Source organism: Salmo salar, chromosome ssa03 (assembly GCF_905237065.1).
Source record: "Salmo salar chromosome ssa03, Ssal_v3.1, whole genome shotgun sequence".
Classification (NCBI taxonomy): domain Eukaryota; kingdom Metazoa; phylum Chordata; class Actinopteri; order Salmoniformes; family Salmonidae; genus Salmo; species Salmo salar.
The window spans coordinates 69,936,917-69,956,203 of record NC_059444.1 but is presented as its reverse complement, the minus strand read 5'-3'; the positions used below and the strand labels follow the sequence as shown (position 1 = coordinate 69,956,203).

Below are 19,287 nucleotides of genomic sequence, written 5' to 3'. Positions count from 1 at the left end.
TGGATGTTCTGCCTGGCACCACCATCTCCACTACAGACTCCACCATCCAGGTTGATGTAGGCCTGCAACTCAGCTCAAATTGAACCTCTTTCGTACAGTATCGGTAAATAACCCTTTTCATATTACAAGGCTGTAAGGATTCCCATAACTTCACATTTCCATGTTCATCTCAATATGTGGTGGTTTGAAATAAACCTTTTCTGTCTGTCTCAATAAGTGGATGAATTACTGGCTTATTTTTATTTATTTTTTAATAAAAAATGAGTAGGATGTATTTCACAAAACAATCGAGTCCCTCTGTGACTTTGTGGATGTTTGGAGCTATTTGTGTAAAACAAATCCCGAGTGGTGATATTAAGAAGCGACTGCCTTTAAAAAGCAACGAATCCCTTTGAAAACAGCCTATGTGGCATTGATAGGAGTCAGAAACAGTGTGTCAAAATTGACTACAAAGTGTAAATAGGATCATTTTGGTCATAAAGTCAGTCTTGTCTAAAACTGAGTGTGGAACATCCGTGCTTCACAACTGGTGAATGAAGGTTGGGTTTTGATTTGACGATTTTCATTTGTCTACTAACATGGGGTGAACAGCTGCAGTGATTGCTCTCTATCCAATAGCATAGACAGTGAGACAGACCTGCCCAGCAGCTCCGACCTTGTTTATACAAGACAACGTGTGTTGCATTTCTTTACTTGAGAAATACTGCACCACACACTTCAGTTAGATGTAAAATCACACAACTAAAACATCCTAGGCAAAAACGTCAAAATGAATTACAGATTCCTTGAGTCATATTAGATTCATTATGGGGATTTTGAGGAAGTGAAATAGTCTTCTCATGGCGAACAAACATCATTAACCAAACGCGGAATCGGTCAGGGAACACACCCCAAGACTGAAATCTTGTTTTTCTACAGAAAAAACACGTTTTTCTATGGAGCGGTTGGTTGGGGGCCGGTGCATAATTACAAATCATTTGAAGACTGCAAAAAGCCCAAACATACACAATGTTTGACTAAAACATAACCATTTCAAACCTTGCATTTGTATACGATCATGTGTCTCTCTATTATGCGTGGGATACTTAGGTGTGTTAAGTAAAAAATAATAATAATGAAAGCGCAGCATTAAAATAACAGTAGCGAGGCTATAAACAGGGGGTATGGTACAGAGTCAATGTTAGGGGGCACTGGTGTCGAGATAATTGAGGTAATATGTACATGTAGGTAGAGTTAAAGTGACTATGCACAGTTAATAAACAGAGAGTAGCAGCGGTGTAAAATAGGGGGGGGGCAATTGATTAGCTGTTCAGGAATCTTATGGTTTGGGGATAGAAACTGTTAAGATAGTTTGTTGGTGATGTGGACACCAAGGAACTTGAAGCTCTCAACCTGCTCCACTACAACCCCGTCGATGAGAATGGGAACGTGCTCGGTCCTCCTTTTCCTTTAGTCCACAATCATCTCATTTGTCTTGATCACGTTGATGGAGAGGTTGTTGTCTTGGCACCACACGGCAAGGTGTTTGACCTCCTCCCTATAGGCTGTCTCGTCGTTGTCGGTGATCAGGCCTACCACTGTTGCGTCGTCTACAAACTTAATGATGGTGTTGGAGACGTGGCTGGCCATGCAGTCATGGTTGAACAGGGAGTACAGGAGGGGACTGAGCATGCACCCATGAGGGGCCCCTGTGTTGAGGATCAGAGTGGCAGATGTGTTGTTACCTACACTTACCACCTGGGGGCGGCCCGTCAGGAAGTCCAGGATCCAGTTGCAGAGGGAGGTGTTTAGTCCCGGTGTCCTTAGTTATTGATGAGCTTTGTAGTCAATGAATAGCATTCTCATGTAGGTGTTCCTTTTGTCCAGGTGGGAAAGGGCATTGTGGAGTGCAATAGAGATTGCATCATCTGTGGATCCGTTAGGCCGGTATGCAAATTGGAGGGGGTCTAGGGTTTCTGGGATAATGGTGTTGATGTGAGCCATGACCAGCCTTTCAAAGCACTTCATGGCTACAGACGTGAGTGCAACGGGTCTGTAGTCATTTAGGCATGTTACCTTAGTGTTCTTGGGCACAGGCACTATGGTGGTCTGCTTGAAACATGTTGGTATGACAAACTCAGTCAGGGACAGGTTGAAAATGTCAGTGAAGACACTTGCCAGTTCCTCAGCACATGCTCGGAGTACACGTCCTGGTAATCAGTCTGGCCCTGCGGCCTTGTGAATGTTGACCTGTTTAAAGGTCTTACATCGGCTACGGAGAGCGTGATCACACAGTTGTCCGGAACAGCTGATGCTCTCATGCATGCGCCAATGTTGCTAGCCTCGAAGCAAGCATAGAAATAATTTAGCTCATCTGGTAGGCTCGTGTCACTGGGCAGCTCGCGGCTGTGCTTCCCTTTGTAGTCTGTAATAGTTTGCAAGCCCTGCCACATCCGACGAGCATCGGAGCTGGTGTAGTATGATTCAATCTTAATCCTGTATTGATGCTTTGTCTGTTAGGTGGTTCATCGGAGGGCATAGCACTCCTTGAAAGTGGCAGCTCTACCCTTTAGTTCAGTGCGGATGTTGCCTGTAATCAATGACTTCTGGTTGGGGTATGTACGTACGGTCACTGTGGGGACGACGTCATCGATGCACTTATTGATGAAGCCAGTGACTGATGTGGTGTACTCCTCAATGCCATCGGAAGAATCTCAACCACCTTCATGACGTAGTTTCCTGGAATGCATTTCAATTAACAGGTGTGCCTTGTTAGAAGTTAATTTGTTGAATTTCTTTCCTTCTTAATGCATTTGATTCAATCAGTTGTGCTGTGACAAGGTAGGAGTGGTATACAGAAGATAGCCCTATTTGGTAAAAGACCAAGGTTATATTATGGCAAGAACAGCTCAAATAAGCATGGAAAATGACAGTCCGTTATTTTAAGACATGAAGGTCAGTCAATGCGGAAAATTTCAAGAACTTTGAAAGTTTCTTCAAGTGCAGTCGCAAAAACCATCAAGCGCTGTAAGGAAACTGTCTCTCATGAGGACTGCCACAGGAAAGGAAGACCCCGAGTTACCTCTGCTGCAGAGGATAAGTTCATTAGAGTTACCAGCCTCAGATATTGCAGCCCAAATAAATGCTTCACAGAGTTCAAGTAGCAGACATCTCAACATCAACTGTTCAGAGGAGACTGCGTGAATCAGTCCTTCATGGTCGAATTGCTGCAAAGAAACCACTACTAAAGGACACCAATAATAAGAAGAGACTTGCTTGGGCCAAGAAACACGAGCAATGGACATTAGACCGGTGGAAATCTGTCCTTTAGTCTGATTAGTCCAAATTTGAGATTTTTGGTTCCAACCGCTGTCTTTGTGAGAGGCAGATTAGGTGAACGGATGATCTCCGCATGTGTGGTTCCCACTGTGAAGCATGGAGGAGTTGTGATGGTGTGGGGGTGCTTTGCTGGTAACACTGTCAGTTATTCACTTTGAATTCAAGGCACACTTAACCAACATGGCTACCACAGCATTCTGCAGCGATACGCCATCCCATCTGGTTTGCGCTTAGTGGGACTATCATTGGTTTTTCAGCAGGACAATGACAACACACCTCCAGGCTGTGTAAGGGCTATTTGACCAGGAAGGAGAACGATGGATTGCTGCATCAGATGACCTGGCCTCCACAATCTCCCAACCTCAACACAATTGAGATGGTTTGGGATGAGTTGGAACGCAGGGTGAAGAAAAAGCAGCCAACAAGTGCTGAGCGTATGTGGGAACTCCTTCAATACTTTTGGAAAAGCCTTCCAGGTGAAGCTGGTTGAGAGAATGCCAAGAGTGTGCAAAGCTGTCATCAAGGTAAACGGTGGCTACTTTGAATAAACCCAAAAATATTTCGATTGGTTTAAGATTTTTTTGGTTTCTACACGATGATTCCATGTGTTATTTCATAGTTGTGATGTCTTCACTATTATTCTACAATGTAGAACCTAGTAAAAAAATAGAAATCCCCTTGTCACGGGCGTCGTATGATTTGGACCAAAACGCAGCGGGAATGTGAATACACATCTTCTTTAATGAAGGAAAACGTAAACACTTAACAAAACAACAAACATTGACGAGAAACAGTCCTGTCAGGTGCAAACACTAAACAGGAAACTACCCACAAAACCCCCATGAAAAACACCCCTACTAAATAGGACCTTCAATTAGAGGCAACGAGGAACAGCTGCCTCCAATTGAAGGTCAAAACAAACTAGACACAGAAATAGAAAAACTAGAAAATAGAACATAGAAATACAAAACATAGAACACTACCCAAAAACCCCGACAACACAAAACAAACACACCCCTGTCACGTCCTGACCAAACTACAATAACAAATAACCCCTTATACTGGTCAGGACGTGACACCCCTTGAGTAGGTGTGTCCAAACATTTGACTGGTACTGTATATATATTGTTTTGCTCAGAAAACTTGGGGGGCCAAATAAAACCACCAGTGGCCACCAGTTGGGGAACCCTGACCTATAACCTCCTCCCCAGCGACTCAAAGAACAGATATACAAACACACACTGCAATAAAACACCACCATCTTCATTACAAAAAAATAGTTTTTATATACTGTACGATAACAAAGCACCTTTCCATGGCACTTTGTGATCACTGTGACACCTCCATAGAGAGTGACAATAATTGTGACATCAAGCAAATTCAATAAGCAAACATCCATAATGAACCAAATACAAAGGAACATTTTACACAATGCAACCCATGAACAACCCATGTACAGTAGAGACAACAACAACAACGTCCATTAATGATGACTGATAGAGGTTCCACAACAGTGTCTGAGGGAGCTCTCTCATTGGTGGATGGCATGTTTAAAAGCAAATCAAAACTCATGCTGGAACTTCTGACCACCACCTCAATTAACATTGACCACAACATTTCAGATTTTTTATTTGGAGTATAATTAGAAAATGACTGTCATTAGACACATTTTCAGCCGGTAGAGGCCGCATCTGGGACACGCTGTGTATGACACCGCAGTAGTACAGGGTGCTCCTCATACAACATGTATAATGGCATTTAGTCCTGAATAGAATGTGGTGAAACATATGAAGCCATGAGCACCAAAAAATCTGTATTTTATTCCACCTAACATCTTTATATAAAGTGATCAGATCATTTCCTAATGTCTTTGTAAATATGGCAAAATTGGGGCAAGAAATTCCATTAGGATTTCCAATCCTTCCTTATGGCAATAATGAGTAAGACTGACTGGGCTGCAGCATGTGATACACATGAACTAAATGATCCGAGCATGTTTCAAATATAAATTCACATTTTAAATACACTGGTAATGGATTTCTATCCAACTGAAAACACTGACATGGTTTTTCTCCTGATAGGGGTAGAATGAGGGTTGGCTAGTTGCCATAGGCCTTCCAAGTAGGTGGGGAGCAGACCAGGTGATCTCTTTTTCACAATGTGGTTGCTCTGCTCTTTTTGACTACTCACAATCTGATGATGCTATTTTAGGGGGACTGTCTCCCTACTGCTCTGTCTCTCTCTCTTTACCTCCCTCCCTCTGTAGATGTTTGTGTCTCTCTCTATCTCGCTCCTCTCTCACTGTGGCGTGGTGTAACAGTTGGTGAGAGGTTCAGCTACATGTAGCCACCACAGCAGCCAGACTTCTGCTTCTCAGAGGCGATGTAGTCGTGGATCTGGAACTTGGGCTCGTTGGGCTGCTGGGCAGATCTGTGCTTCAACTCCCTGGCAGGCAGAGAGGGAGAGAGAGAGAGAGAGAGAGAGAGAGAGAGAGAGACAGAGAGACAGAGAGACAGAGAGACAGAGAGACAGAGGAAGGAAGGAGAGTGTGTGTGTGGGATGGAGCAGTGCAGAGCAGAGAAATTGAAAACATAAGGGAAAAGAGAAGGAGAGATGAGGAACATAATTGGGCAATATGTCTTTGCCCTCTCACATACAGTGCAACTTTCATTTAGAAATAACATGAGTCATGACTTACTTTGCTACAGCCAGGAAGGCCAGCTCTACGTTGACTCCAGTCTTGGCACTGGTCTCCATGAAAGGGACTCCATATTCCTGAAAAGCATCCAGGGCTTTTAATGGCACTACTCAAGTACAGCACATTCATCATATGAATGAACTCACTACCAAACACTCAGCATGATACATCTCTCCAACACAAGAGGGAACATCAGTTCACAAGTGCAGTATATAAATCAACATTTCAAGCTTGTTTTCATTTCACAGTGCTGTACAGTTGCTTTTGAAGAGGCTACTTGGTGTTTTGCAGTAGGAGAGTGGAGCAAACCCTTTAAGAGGGCCTTGTCTCTTACCTTGGCCAGCTTCTCTCCCTCCTCATGCTTGATGACCCTCTCTCCGGCCATGTCCGTCTGTTTGGACAGAGCAGAGGAGAGTCATGGACACAACTAGTCCATTAGATCCAGAGAGGCACCACTACATCAGCCCACAGCAGTTCCCAGGGCAGTCTCCAGGCTGCCTCGTAGTGTCTGAGCACAGGCCAAACATTGCTCAGAGAGAGAAATGTTCCCTGTCCTGCTGCTCTCCCCAGCTCTGGGAATAAATGATGTCTGGTGGAACGTGACAGCAATGACCCAGTGTCTCTGTAGTAGCACCACCAGAGGGGGCACATGATCTATGGGTGCTGTTGAACTGGAGATGCCACCAGTTCTATTTGAAATCACCACAACACATGTATTCACTAGTAACGTTCTAATTCAGCTTCAATATAAACTCTGAGGCTGAGACACTGTGTGTGTGGGTGTGTGTAATTAGGCTACAAAGTCAATAGCAGAGACAAATATGTTTCTGTGTGTGTTGTGTTCTTATTGTTACTTTTGGTATGACGACTTCTCTTGATACACTCTACAAAACCAAAAGGATGTCTAGCTCACACCTTGTTGCCGAGCAACATGATGACCACATCCTTCTGAGCATACTCATGAATTTCAGTCAGCCAGGCCTATATATGGGAGGGGGGGGTGGGGGGGGGGGAGATTTAAAAAGGAGATTAGTCAGTAAAAATGCCAGTGCTAAAGGAGACCCTCTCCACAAAAACAGAATCAATTTCTCTGCTCTGCTGCTTTGGTTACTGTTCTCCATTCTGCGCTCCACTTCCCCTATCCCAAACCTTCAAAAACTAAACAAATTGCTTCTTGGAAATATCATGAAATGTCATTGTGGAGGTCACTTCAGTAATGTAATGTAATGTGGAGGCCATATATTACTTGGCATGTAAAAGGAATTCTGGGTTCTTCCTCTAAAAGGGGGCTTATGAGAAGACGTGAGGAGATAAGAAGGAGGAGTGAAGAGTGACATGATAGGTTTCTCACCCTGATGTTGTCAAAGGATGACTTGCAGGTGATGTCATAGAGCAGGAGGAGGGCTGAGGAGAGAAAGGCAGAGAGTCTCACACAGCCACGTGCTCTTAGCATTCTACCACACACACAACCAGGAAGTGTTTTAATAGAGCAGAGATTACCCTGTGCGTCTCTGTAGTAGGCGTGCGTGACACTGCGGAATCTCTCCTGTCCTGCAGTATCCCAGATCTGGGAGAAAGAAGTGAAACAAATTCATTATAAAAATGTAATAAACCTGGAAAATGGGACAATATCCCAACCAGCAGCAACCAATGAGCATGCAATGGTATGCACGTCATAATGGGAAATACGTGAAATTAATGATCAATATATTTTACAGTGTAATACATTAGAATAGTCACGTGGCTTATTTATTTTTTACCAGGTAAGTTGATTGAGAACACGTTGTCATTTACAGAAATGACCTGGGGAATAGTTACAGGGAAGAGGAGGGGGATGAATGAGCCAATTGGAAGCTGGGGATGATTAGGTAGCCATGATGGTATGACAGCCAGATTGGGAATTTAGCCAGGACACCCCGAGGTTAATACCCCTAATCTTACGATAAGTGGCAGTTGATCTTTAGTGACCACAGAGAGTCAGGACACCTGTTTAACATCCCATCCGAAAGACGGCACCCTACACAGGACAATGTCCCCAATCACTGCCCTGCGGCAATTGATATATTCTTTTAGACCATAGGAAAGAGTGCCTCCTACTGACCCTCCAACACCACTTCCAGCAGCATCTGGTCTCCCATCCAGGGACCGACCAGGACCAACCCTGCTTAACCCTGCTTAGCTTCAGAGGCAAGCCAGCATTGGGATGCAGGGTGGTGTGCTGCTCAGACAAAACCCACCAAAGGCATTTAAATGTTTGGCACCTCTCAGCCAGCATTGTCACTAGAACAGGATACGATAACAACGTATTTGCAATAGATACGCTGTGGTTACATAGGGACACTTGCATGTTGACCACATATGCCACTGCCCACTGTGTAATATAATGATACTGACTGTGGTTTAATGAATTAGACTGGTAGGGATAGGATCACAGGAATAGTGGCATCAATGTTGGGTGTAGAGGTCCCTGCTCTCTCACCTGGAGTTTGACCTTCGCGTTGTCCACCGTCAAAACTTTATTCTGATGAGGAGAGGAAACAGTTAACCACAGGACTGTCTATGGGGGTCTTTTTGCATAATAGAGACAGACTCAGAAGAAACACATCACAGGTATTTAAATATTAAGAAGCTTCAGAAAGCAAGAATATTCTAAAGAACAAACAAACAGACCAGAAATGGCACAGCATGCTGTATAGCAGTGGCGACCCGTCATTCAGGGCAGGTGGGCCCCAACTTTTTTTCAAAAATAATAAATAAATAAATCTATCATTTGTTTTTTTGGGGGGGGATTGCCTGTTTTGGATGTTATTTTGGCATTAATATGTGTCACATCAGTTTGCAAACAATGTAAAAAAATATATATATCATTGAGTTAATAAAGCTGCAAATAAACAGGCAGCTCTAAAATGTAGGTGTTTCAGCCTAGCTCAGTGCTTTACGTGGTGGTGGGGCAGGCCAGCAGAAAATAGGAGCATTGCACTGTGATTGGCTCAGTGTTCTGTCACTCATGGGGACACACTGTCACCCGCCTTAGATTAGAAGTGCCCTTCCAAGAAGGCTCAAGGTCATTGGCCACAGATAAAATGACCACAAATCACGTTATATCTACAGTAGCTTTGATTGGACAGATCATGTCAACATCTTACTTTCAAAGTCTTAGCTAGCAGTCATCATCAGACAATCTACTGGCAAATCCTTTTTAATCATTGTCATATGAAGAGAAATTATAGATAAAACATATCGGTGCTCATCGGCCATAAAGATTACACAACAAGTTGGAAATCGCAAATTCAACAATGAGTCGTTTGGAAGTAATCAGTGGCTAACTGCAAGCGTTGCAAAGAAACCACTAACGTTAGCCTGCTATTCAATGGCTGTGTCCCCCCCCCCCCCCCCCCAAGAGTTCCCACCATAAATCCAGAGAATGACAAAGTTTGATGACAAAGTCTGATGACACAATTTGCCCACAAAGGACCGCTGCGCCACCAAGGTGAGTCCAAAAATGTATTGTATGCTGCTGCATAAATTATGTAATATGCAAGGGAGAAATGTATACTGTAGCTAAGAAAGTATTACTAGTGTTTGTTGTGTTGTAAGCTGTTAGTAACCCATGTGCCTCACCATAATAATTTGGTCTATTTTCACCAATGCGGTATTGCAAACACATCATTCGTGGCCCGGTGTGTGCTTGTTTGGCTACTGTTTTGTACAGCTTTCACCCAAACGGCGTTCAATGTGCACCACCCTAATAATTTGGTCTACTTTCACCTCTTAATTTCGCCTACTGTTCTAATTTGGTGGTGCACATATAGCCTATAACCTGTTTTGGAGAACTGTAATAATCGAATATTGTAAAAGCTTTCATTGTCTGTTTATATGCCCCCTTTTTTTATCCTACGGTTCTGATTTGTACAGGGAGTACACTGTAAGAATGGCCCATGTTCTGAATTCTGTCGCTATACATTTCAAAAGTGCTGAACAAATAGTTATATTGACTACGTCCGTCGTCGCTTGCTCAGTAACATCTTAATCGGAATTATGGATTGCCTCTTATCCGCTTGTTGTCCCCTTATGCCATAGTTTGTACATCTCATTAGTCAGTAGAAACCACATTTGTTTAATCTTGACGTTACCCTACGATAGGGGGCGCCACAAAAAAATTTGTGCCCATTTTCAACGGCCTACTAAGCAGACTCAGAAGCTAGGATATGCATATAATTAATACCTGTGGATAGAAACACCCTAAAGTTTCTAAAACTGTTTGAATGGTGTCTGTGAGTATAACAGAACTCATATGGCAGTCAAAACCCCGAGACCGATTGAACCAGGAAGTGGAATTCTGAATTGTGGACTCAACTTCACGTCGTTGCCTATTATTCACACCGTGAGATATCGTTCATTGAGCACTTCCTATTGCTTCCACAAGATGTCGCCAGTCTTTACAAAGTGTTTTGAGCCTTCTACTGTCGAAACTCAGTGAATGAGACGCGTTGGAAATTGGTCACAGGGGGAGGGCCATCACCATTATGAAGCCGGCGGCCCTGTCTACCCCCACCTTTGGAAACGTTTTGAAACACAATGAAATCATCCCCCTCGAATCTTATTGGCTCTCTTGTTGAAAAAGGCCCTGAAGATTTATGTTATACAACGTTTGACATGTTTGAACGAACCTAAAAATTATTATTATAAAAAATTATTTCTAAACGGCTGTGGCGCGCACGGCAGAGTAGTTGGATACAGCATTCAGACGCGCTAACAACAGCAAGCTAATGGAACATAAAGGATGGACTTTTTTGACCGAAAATACATCTGTTGTGGACCTGGGATTCCTGGAAGTGCTTTCTGATGAAGACAACTAAAGGTAAGGGATTATTGACAATATTATACAACATTAGATGTGATATGCGATTGTTCCAAGATGGCGCCGAGCTGTATTTACTAGCTCATTTTCTGAGTATCGCATCCCCTTTTATCGCTAAGTGTGATTACCCAGTAAAGTTATTTTTAAATCTGGTATGACAGGTGCTTTCAAGAGATATTCATCTATAAATCTTAGAATGACAATATTACATTTTAAACATGTTTTCGAATAGTAATTCAGTAAATTGTAGCTCTGTTTCCCCGGATTGCATTTGACGGGAAAATAGTTAGTCAACGTCAGACGCCGATGTAAAATGCTGTTTTCATATATAAATATGAACTTTATTGAACAAAAGAATGCATGCATTGTGTAACATGATGTCCTAGGTGTGTCATCTGATGAAGTTTGTAAAAGGTTAGTGCTGCATTTAGCTGTTTTTTGGTTATTTGTGATGCATGTGGTTGGTCGGAAAATGGCTATGTTGCTGCTTGTACGATAGACTCCTCTAACATAATCTAATGATTTGCTTTTCCTGTAAAACCTTTTTGAAATCGGACGACGTGGGTCGATTCAGGAGAGGTGTATCTATAAAACGATATGAGACAGTCCTATATTTGAAAAAAATATATATATTAAATTTCGTTATGCTAATGTCGCTAGGAGTTTTCCCTGGATTTTGATCCCGCTGACGGGACGAGACGCTGAAGAGGTTTTAAGCAAGTCTGCCATGTCAGCTATGTTTTTTAAAAGGCAGTAAATGAGGCTGAATGAACTGTTTCGCTGCCAGACAAGGCTCCGCTGAAAGCCAGGTTTAGCAGTGGTAAGGTGTTGGGACAGCTTTACGTAGGCCCTAACAGTTTGTGGGCACCGTTTGTCACCATTATAGTGCAATTCATGTATTGTTTAGTGTTGTGGCTTTGATGGCATGCATCCCACTTTTTGGGGGGGCCCCACCAAGATTTCCATGCTAAAATCGCCACTGCTATATAGACTCATACAGACAACATGAAAACTAAGAGGAGCTTCAGGGGCCAGCAAAGAAAGCCAATTGCTACGCCCACACTACAGAGGTTCTGGAATTAGACTTAATTGCACAATAGTGAGAAAGAAGACTGGCAAAATAACAACCCACTCCCCCACTAATTTCCTGTGGCTGTCAGGGACGCCATGTGATTTCCTGTATAGGCAGGATTCTAAAATAGTCATGAGTGAAAAAAAGAATATTAGCTACAGATATGGATTGGTGAAAAACATATCTTGTGAAAGATGCTCTCCAAGACAATATAGAAGGAATATGGAAGATTAAGGAGGAATAAGACGCTTCCAAGTGAAAAACATATCTTGTGAAAAATGCTCTTCGAGGGAGTATAGAAAGAATATGGAAGATTGAGAAGGAATAAGATGCCTAAGTCATGTGAAATGATGTGTCCCTTCTAAACTAAGTCTCAAATACGTACGTACATACACCCACCCACCCACACGAACAAACCCAATGGCACACATTCTAGAGGTCAACCAATAACAGCTTGTTGTAAGGTCATTCTGCTGTGTAGGTGTCATTATTATGCAGGTAGCTGAACCAGTTTACCTCACCCTGGCCTTTTAAACTTCCTGTTTGTATTTCAGGGGAAAACAGGGGGAAAGTCACTAAGTGAAAACATGACACAAGCAACAATGTTGAAATGAAGGAAGTGAATGCTACAACTGGTACATATCACTTCCTCTAAGCTAACCTCATTACTCCACTATCAGTACCCGGGTACAGTCAGCCCCTGCCTTTCCTGTGAGCACACTGACAGACACACTCTCTCTCTGAAGTGAGTCCAATCTTCTAAAATGGCCCCTCTCAACAGGAGTAACCACCACCCATTGAGACTTCCACCTTGGCAGAACGGACATGGTCCAACCCCTGCATTAGTTGCCATGGGTTTCCATTTTTCCCTCCAATTATTACGCAGATTGGCCACACACGGCTTCGCGTTGACAAGCCCGCATGCTGAGTAACTGCTACAAGGAAGCAGGGCCAAAATAGCCCTGCCACGTTAGAGCTAGTCACATCAGTCTTCCCATCCACACAGGGTATTGACTGGTATAGCTGGAGGCTCAGCAAGGAACATGTTGACTGATCCTGTATCAGTCTCAAAATCATCTCTCCTTATAATCTTCTGTTCCATACAGATGCAATGCAAGTAGCCGGGGGTGGTCACTACACACAACTCATTGTTATAATGCACTTATTTATGGATCTCATGAATAGTTAATACCTGTTGCACAAGCATGGAGAAAATAATCTCCATTTGTCTACTTAAACGCTCCACACATCCCTATCCATGTTGTACTCCCATCCCAGGCAGTCCTAATGTCTCCACCATCAACACAGAGTGGTAACACAGTACTCTGTCTTAATGCAACATCATTTCCTCCAAAACCGCCATTTTACCAGCCATTAGATAGAGTGTTTTCTTTGGAGGGTGAGCGGGTCCAAATCCACTGGTGCAAGAGTCTTTCTTTCTGTCCATATTCTCTCTCTTTTTCCATCTCTCACACATTTTCTCTATCTTTTTCTCTCTGTCTCTCCAGCAGCTGGTTGGAAGCTATGGAAATCTGTCCCCCACCAATCTGTCCCCCACATGGGAGCTGCTTGTTTATTTGACCCCAGCCAGGGCAGAGCATCGTTTGTGGGGGTAACGTAACGTACAGCTCCTCCAGGCTGAAAACAATCATTCTGGAGCCATATGCGGCACAGTAGCAGAAGTGCTCTATGGACTTGACTGATTTGTGAAAGGGTTTGTACATTTTGAGCCATCATCACTGCATGAAAACACTTTAAAGTGGTTATTGGATTTACAGATTTAACTGAAATAGGATGGGAAAATATTTTATGTATGGATTCTTCAACCACATTCTAGCGTTTATCTTGTAAATAGACCATTTAGAAATGAGAAAGAACAGAGAAAAACAGCAGACAATGTATACATTATGAATGTATAGACACAAAGAACCTGAGCTGAGTCTACTGACATCTCTCTCACCCTAAAGTCTATTCCCACGGTGGCTATGAAGTTGCCTCCCAAAAAGGCCCCGTCTTTAAAGCGCACCAGCACACATGTCTTCCCCACCGCAGAGTCTCCCAGCAGCATCACCTAGAGAGGCGTCACAGCCAGAGGTCAGAGAGAGGAGTTAGGGGTCATACCTGGGCCCAACACACTGACATCAACCCTCACATGACCAGAAGAATGGTAATAACTCCAAACAAGCTTTCAATGAACAATGTTTGGTCTTAAGAGATGAATCATTGAATTCAATTGGTTCATATGCAAAATTACTTTCTGGTGGTAATCTGTTGATTATTTCATGATGCTGTGCATCCATGAGAAGTGAAAATTATAAAACTAGAATTTCACAACATCATGATGACTAGTGTTGCTAAGTGTCAAAGCACTGACTCATGATCCTATTGCAAAATGTTCTTGTTTTAGCCTCATCTGAACTTCCTGGTTAATTTATTGGGCGCCTGATTTAGTTTGGATATTTTATCCATCCGTTGATTTCATCTTTATAAGGTTGTAGACTAAATGATGTGGTTGATGTGTGGGTCTACCCTTATTCATTTGATCATTCCTTATTCAACATGAGTAGCGTTCTGCAGTAAAACAGCTTAGAGTGGATATGTATGAGAGATCATATTTGCACAAACCATCATGGGACTGATGTGAAACTGCTTGACTATGTGAATGACCTGTTCTACTTCTGCTTGGTCTAGTCCATTAACCACTCTCCTGATTCTGATCAAAAGATTGAGAGAAATGTACTATTACGTGGTATGCAGTTAACCTGTATTACCAAGTGCTACATTCTTCCTTGAGCCAATATTTAGGTATCACTAAGAATGGGAGGACTGAATAGCGTGATTCATATCAAATAAACCTGTGTCACATTGGCTACATTATCCAGTGGTGGTACTACTTAACTAGTTTTTTGGGGTATCTGTACTTTACTATTTATATTTTAGCCAATTTTTCTTCACTACATTCCTAAGGAAAATAATGTACTTTTTACTCCATACATTTTCCCTGACACCCAAAAGTACTTGTTACATTTTGACAAGTAAATGGTCCAATTCACACACTTATGAGAACATCCCTGATCACCCCTACTGTTTCTCATCTGGCGGACTCACTAAACACAAATGCTTCGTTTGTAAATTATGTCTGAGTGTTGGTGTGTGCCCCTGGCTATCCGTCAATAAAAAAAATAAAAACGTGTGTCCTCTGGTTTATACTTTTACTTTTGATACTTAAGAATCAAAAGTAAATGGAATTGCTCAAATGTACTTAAGTATATTTAAAACCAAATACTTTTAGACTTTTACTTAAGAAGTATTTTACTGGGTGACTTTCACTTGAGTCATTTTCTATTAAGGTATCTTTACTTTTACTCAAGTATGACTGTTGAGTACTTTTTCCACCACTGACATTATCCATAAGGGAGGGGTGAAATTGGTGTGCACTGGTGTGTGGCAAGGCACATAATTGATAGTGGTGTGGTAATTAAGAGTAACGTAAACAGAATAGAAGCTTGCCACAATGATAACAGCTGTTCTTATTCCATAGTGGTATATTGTGCTACATTAAGGGGAAACTTCACAAAAGCAAGTGCTACCCTCTTAGAAAACAAGGTGCTATCTAGAAGCTAATAGGGTTCTTTGGCTGTCCCGATTGGAAAACCCTATGAAGAACCCTTGTTGGTTCCAGGTAGAACCCTTTTGGTTACAAGTAGACCCATTTTGGGTTACATGTAAACTCAGCAAAAAAAGAAACTTCCCTTCAGGACCCTGTCTTTCAAAAATAATTAGTAAAAACCCAAATAACTTCGCAGATCTTCATTGTAAAGGGTTTAAACACTGTTTCTCATGCTTGTTCAATGAACCATAAACAAATAACATGCACCTGTGGAACGGTCGTTAAGACACTAAGAGCTTACAGACGGCGAGCAATTAAGGTCACAGTTATGAAAACTTAGGACACTAAAGAGGCCTTCCTACTGATTCTGAAAAACACCAAAAGAAAGATGCTCAGGGTCCCTGCACATCTGCGTGAACGTGCCTTAGGCATGCTGCAAGGAGGCATGAGGACTGCAGATGTGGCCAGGGGAATAAATTGCAATGTCCGTACTGTGAGAGGCATAAGACAGCGCGACAGGGAGACAGGGTGGACAGCTGATCGTCCTTGCAGTGGCAGATCACGTGTAACACCACCTGCACAGGATTGGTACATCTGAACATCACATCTGCGGGACAGGTACAGGATGGCAACAACAACTGCCCGAGTTACACCAGGAACGCACAATCCCTCCATCAGTGCACAGACTGTCCACAATAGGCTTAGAGAGGCTGGACTGAAGGCTTGTAGGCCTGTTGTAAGGCAGGTCCTCACCAGACATCACTGGCAACAACGTCTCCTATGGGCACAAACCCACTGTCGCTGGACCAGACAGGACTGGCAAAAAGTGCTCTTCACTGACGACTTGCGGTTATGTCTCACCAGGGGTGATGGTCGAATTCACGCTTATCGTTGAAGGAATGAGCGTTACACGAAGGCCTGTACTCTGGAGCGGGAACGATTTGGAGGTGGAGGGTCCGTCATGGTCTGGGGCGGTGTGTCACAGCATCATCGGACTGAGCTTGTTGTCATTGCAGGCAATCTCAACGCTGTGCGTTACAGGGAAGACATCCTCCTCCCTCATGTGGTACCCTTCCTGCAGGCTCATCCTGACATAACCCTCCAGCATGACAATGCCACCAGCCATTCTGTTTGTTCTGTGCGTGATTTCCTACAAGACAGGAATGTCAGTGTTCTGCCATGGCCAGCGAATAGCCCGGATCTCAATCCCATTGAGCACGTCTGGAACCTGTTGGATCGGAGGGTGAGGGCTAGGGCCATTCCCCCCAGAAATATCTGGGAACTTCCAGGTGCCTTGGTGGAAGAGTGGGGTAACATCTCACAGCAAGAACTGGCAAATCTGGTGCAGTCCATGAGGAGGAGATGCACTGCAGTACTTAATGCAGCTGGTGGCCACACCAGATACTGACTGTTACTTTTGATTTTGACCCCCACTTTGTTCAGGGACACACAATTCCATTTCTGTTAGTCACATGTCTGTGGAACTTGTTCAGTTTATGTCTCAGTTGTTGAATCTTGTTATGTTCATACAAATATTTACACATGTTAAGTTTGCTGAAAATAAATGCAGTTGACAGTGAGAGGACGTTTCTATTTTTGCTGAGTTTAGAACCTTCTCCACAGAGGGTTCTACATGGAACACAAAATGGTTCTACCTGGAACAAAAAAGGGTTTCACCTGGAACCAAAGGGGTTCTTCTATGGGGACAGCCAAAGAACCCCTTTGGAACCCTTTTTTTTATAAGAGTGTACTGGTGTGCAGAGTAGACAGGCTACTGTATTTAAATAGATTTTCCTTCCTTTGTTTGATAGATGGACACCTGTACCACCAGTGAAGCTTCTCAATTAGGCTACAGTCAATATTAATACCAGCAGGCAGCGCCATAACATGATCAGAAGCATAATACTGTTATGAGCACATAAACATAGCCTAATAATATATATCCCAATAATAAGAATAGCCTAATACAGACCTTGAAGGCAATATCAAAATACTCGCAAACCGAGGCGCATCTCTCCAACACATATTTTGATGTTCCGTTTTTAGTCTCTTTATCCTTCAACGATGCCTTCTTTGTTGACATCGGAATGACTATCACCACAGTATCACCGAGATCTGTCAGCGCGCCGCCCGATGTTCCTCCCGAGATGCCAGTGACTCAAAACCAGTTAACACGAGCAATGAGTCCATCAGCAGTCATTTAGCGTTGTCCAAAACCACCCAGCGCTTTCCAAGAACAATTTCTTGACGCTGAATCAACTAATGCCAATCATAGAGTCGTGGTTAAAACTTAAAGGGGGATTCTCTTGAGGACGCGGCTACATTCGTGGAGAAAATATGATCAATATGCGGAAACATTTCTCAGTTATGCAGAACGTTGGAACGGATCGCATCATTCTTTACGCGTTGGCAGATGAAACGACGTTGCTATTGTCATTTGTCCAATGAAGATAATGTTATTTAGGCCTATGAAATGAGGCAGTTTTTTGTCATTTTCATAAATGAAAACAACTAGGTCTTCAACCGAGCCACGGACGCAACAGGCAGTGATGGCACGAGTTATTAGTCACAGGTGGTACTGAACTCGTTGATCATGAAAGAGGAGGAGTTCAGCGAACGAAAAAAACGGCTGTCAACGTGTTGCCACGGAAAAATACACTTTTCAGTTTCAATCCTAAATGAATGCTATTCCAGTGATTTCAGAATTCTGAAAGATTCCTACAATTTAATCCACAACATGTCAGGTAGATGGTCTTTTCTCACTAGTGTCTACTTTTCAAAGGATGTATGTAGCCTTGGGAAAATACACTATAAACAGACAGTGTTCATATGAGAATCTCATTTTCTTTCACTTAATTGACATGACATAATGTCAAAAATGTTCTAATTGCCAAACCATGTATGACCATGTGGATGGATACCAGCTGACTCTTTGACTAAGAGTTTGTCTCCCCCCCAGTGTTCAAAAGAGAGAGACGAGAAAAAGAGATGGTTGTGGGTGTATCTCTCTCTAGCTCCATCACTTCACATTACAGGCAGTTGTGGGCTCAGACAGACAAACAGACAAACAGACAGACAGACAAACAGACAGACAGAAAGACTGGCGAACCTTGGTTAATCTTCTATCCACCTAGTACAACAAAAGGTTTCTGCAAGTGCAACCAAACCTTTTTATACCCACTGCATTTTCGTCACAACATTTTACTGTATGACAAAGCATTTTTTGTATCTCCAAGGTATGCAGCTTTTTGTGTCCTTTTTCTGCATTGCTTTTGTGTGGCTTATATGCCTTCAGACAAACAAAGCCTTCGTCATCATTGTCTGTCACAGCACAAAACATTCAGGTCTATTTCTGAAAATAGCATCACCCTGAGCTTTATATCTTTTACAGTCCCGTTCTTTCTGTCTTTCTTTCTTTCTTCATTCATTTTCTCTGTGAATGGAAGCCCATCATACATCACCACAGTGATAATGTAGACTGTATATGCAGACAATCAATCACTCCAGTTCACATTCACAACAGTGAGTGATACATCTGTGAAACACAGCTATCCATCAGGGAACAGACCACCTTTCTCGCAACACCCAACTGTGTGCTAAAGATCATTATGATTGCAGAAAGAGGAAGATGATTGTCACCTCAGATAACAGCATTTAGGGACCCTGGAAGGGAAGACACTTGTTGTCCCATCAATCCCAGTAACAAAGTGATCTGGTCCCTTCATGGT

The 19,287-nt window shown here is 42.8% G+C and overlaps 1 protein-coding gene across 5 annotated transcripts; it reads right to left on the bottom strand.

Moving 5' to 3' along the window:
• Positions 1 to 4,580: 4,580 nt before the first annotated feature.
• LOC106601425 (ras-related protein Rab-37) lies at positions 4,581 to 18,163 on the bottom strand. 5 transcript variants are annotated; one of them, XM_014193636.2, is made up of 9 exons: positions 17,532 to 18,152; positions 13,910 to 14,020; positions 8,496 to 8,537; positions 7,517 to 7,583; positions 7,368 to 7,420; positions 6,932 to 6,997; positions 6,351 to 6,407; positions 6,017 to 6,093; positions 4,581 to 5,763 (listed from the first exon to the last, which is right to left on the bottom strand). In XM_014193636.2, the coding sequence occupies exons 1-9, from the start codon at positions 17,640 to 17,642 to the stop codon at positions 5,655 to 5,657; spliced, it is 693 nt and encodes a 230-aa protein (XP_014049111.1). In that variant the 5' UTR covers positions 17,643 to 18,152; the 3' UTR covers positions 4,581 to 5,654. The 5 variants fall into 5 exon arrangements, with proteins under 5 accessions (XP_014049111.1, XP_045571180.1, XP_045571177.1 ...); XM_045715224.1 differs by lacking the exon at positions 13,910 to 14,020 and having other exon boundaries at positions 17,532 to 18,159; XM_045715221.1 differs by having other exon boundaries at positions 7,368 to 7,583; positions 17,532 to 18,157.
• Between the last annotated feature and the right edge of the window lie 1,124 nt (positions 18,164 to 19,287).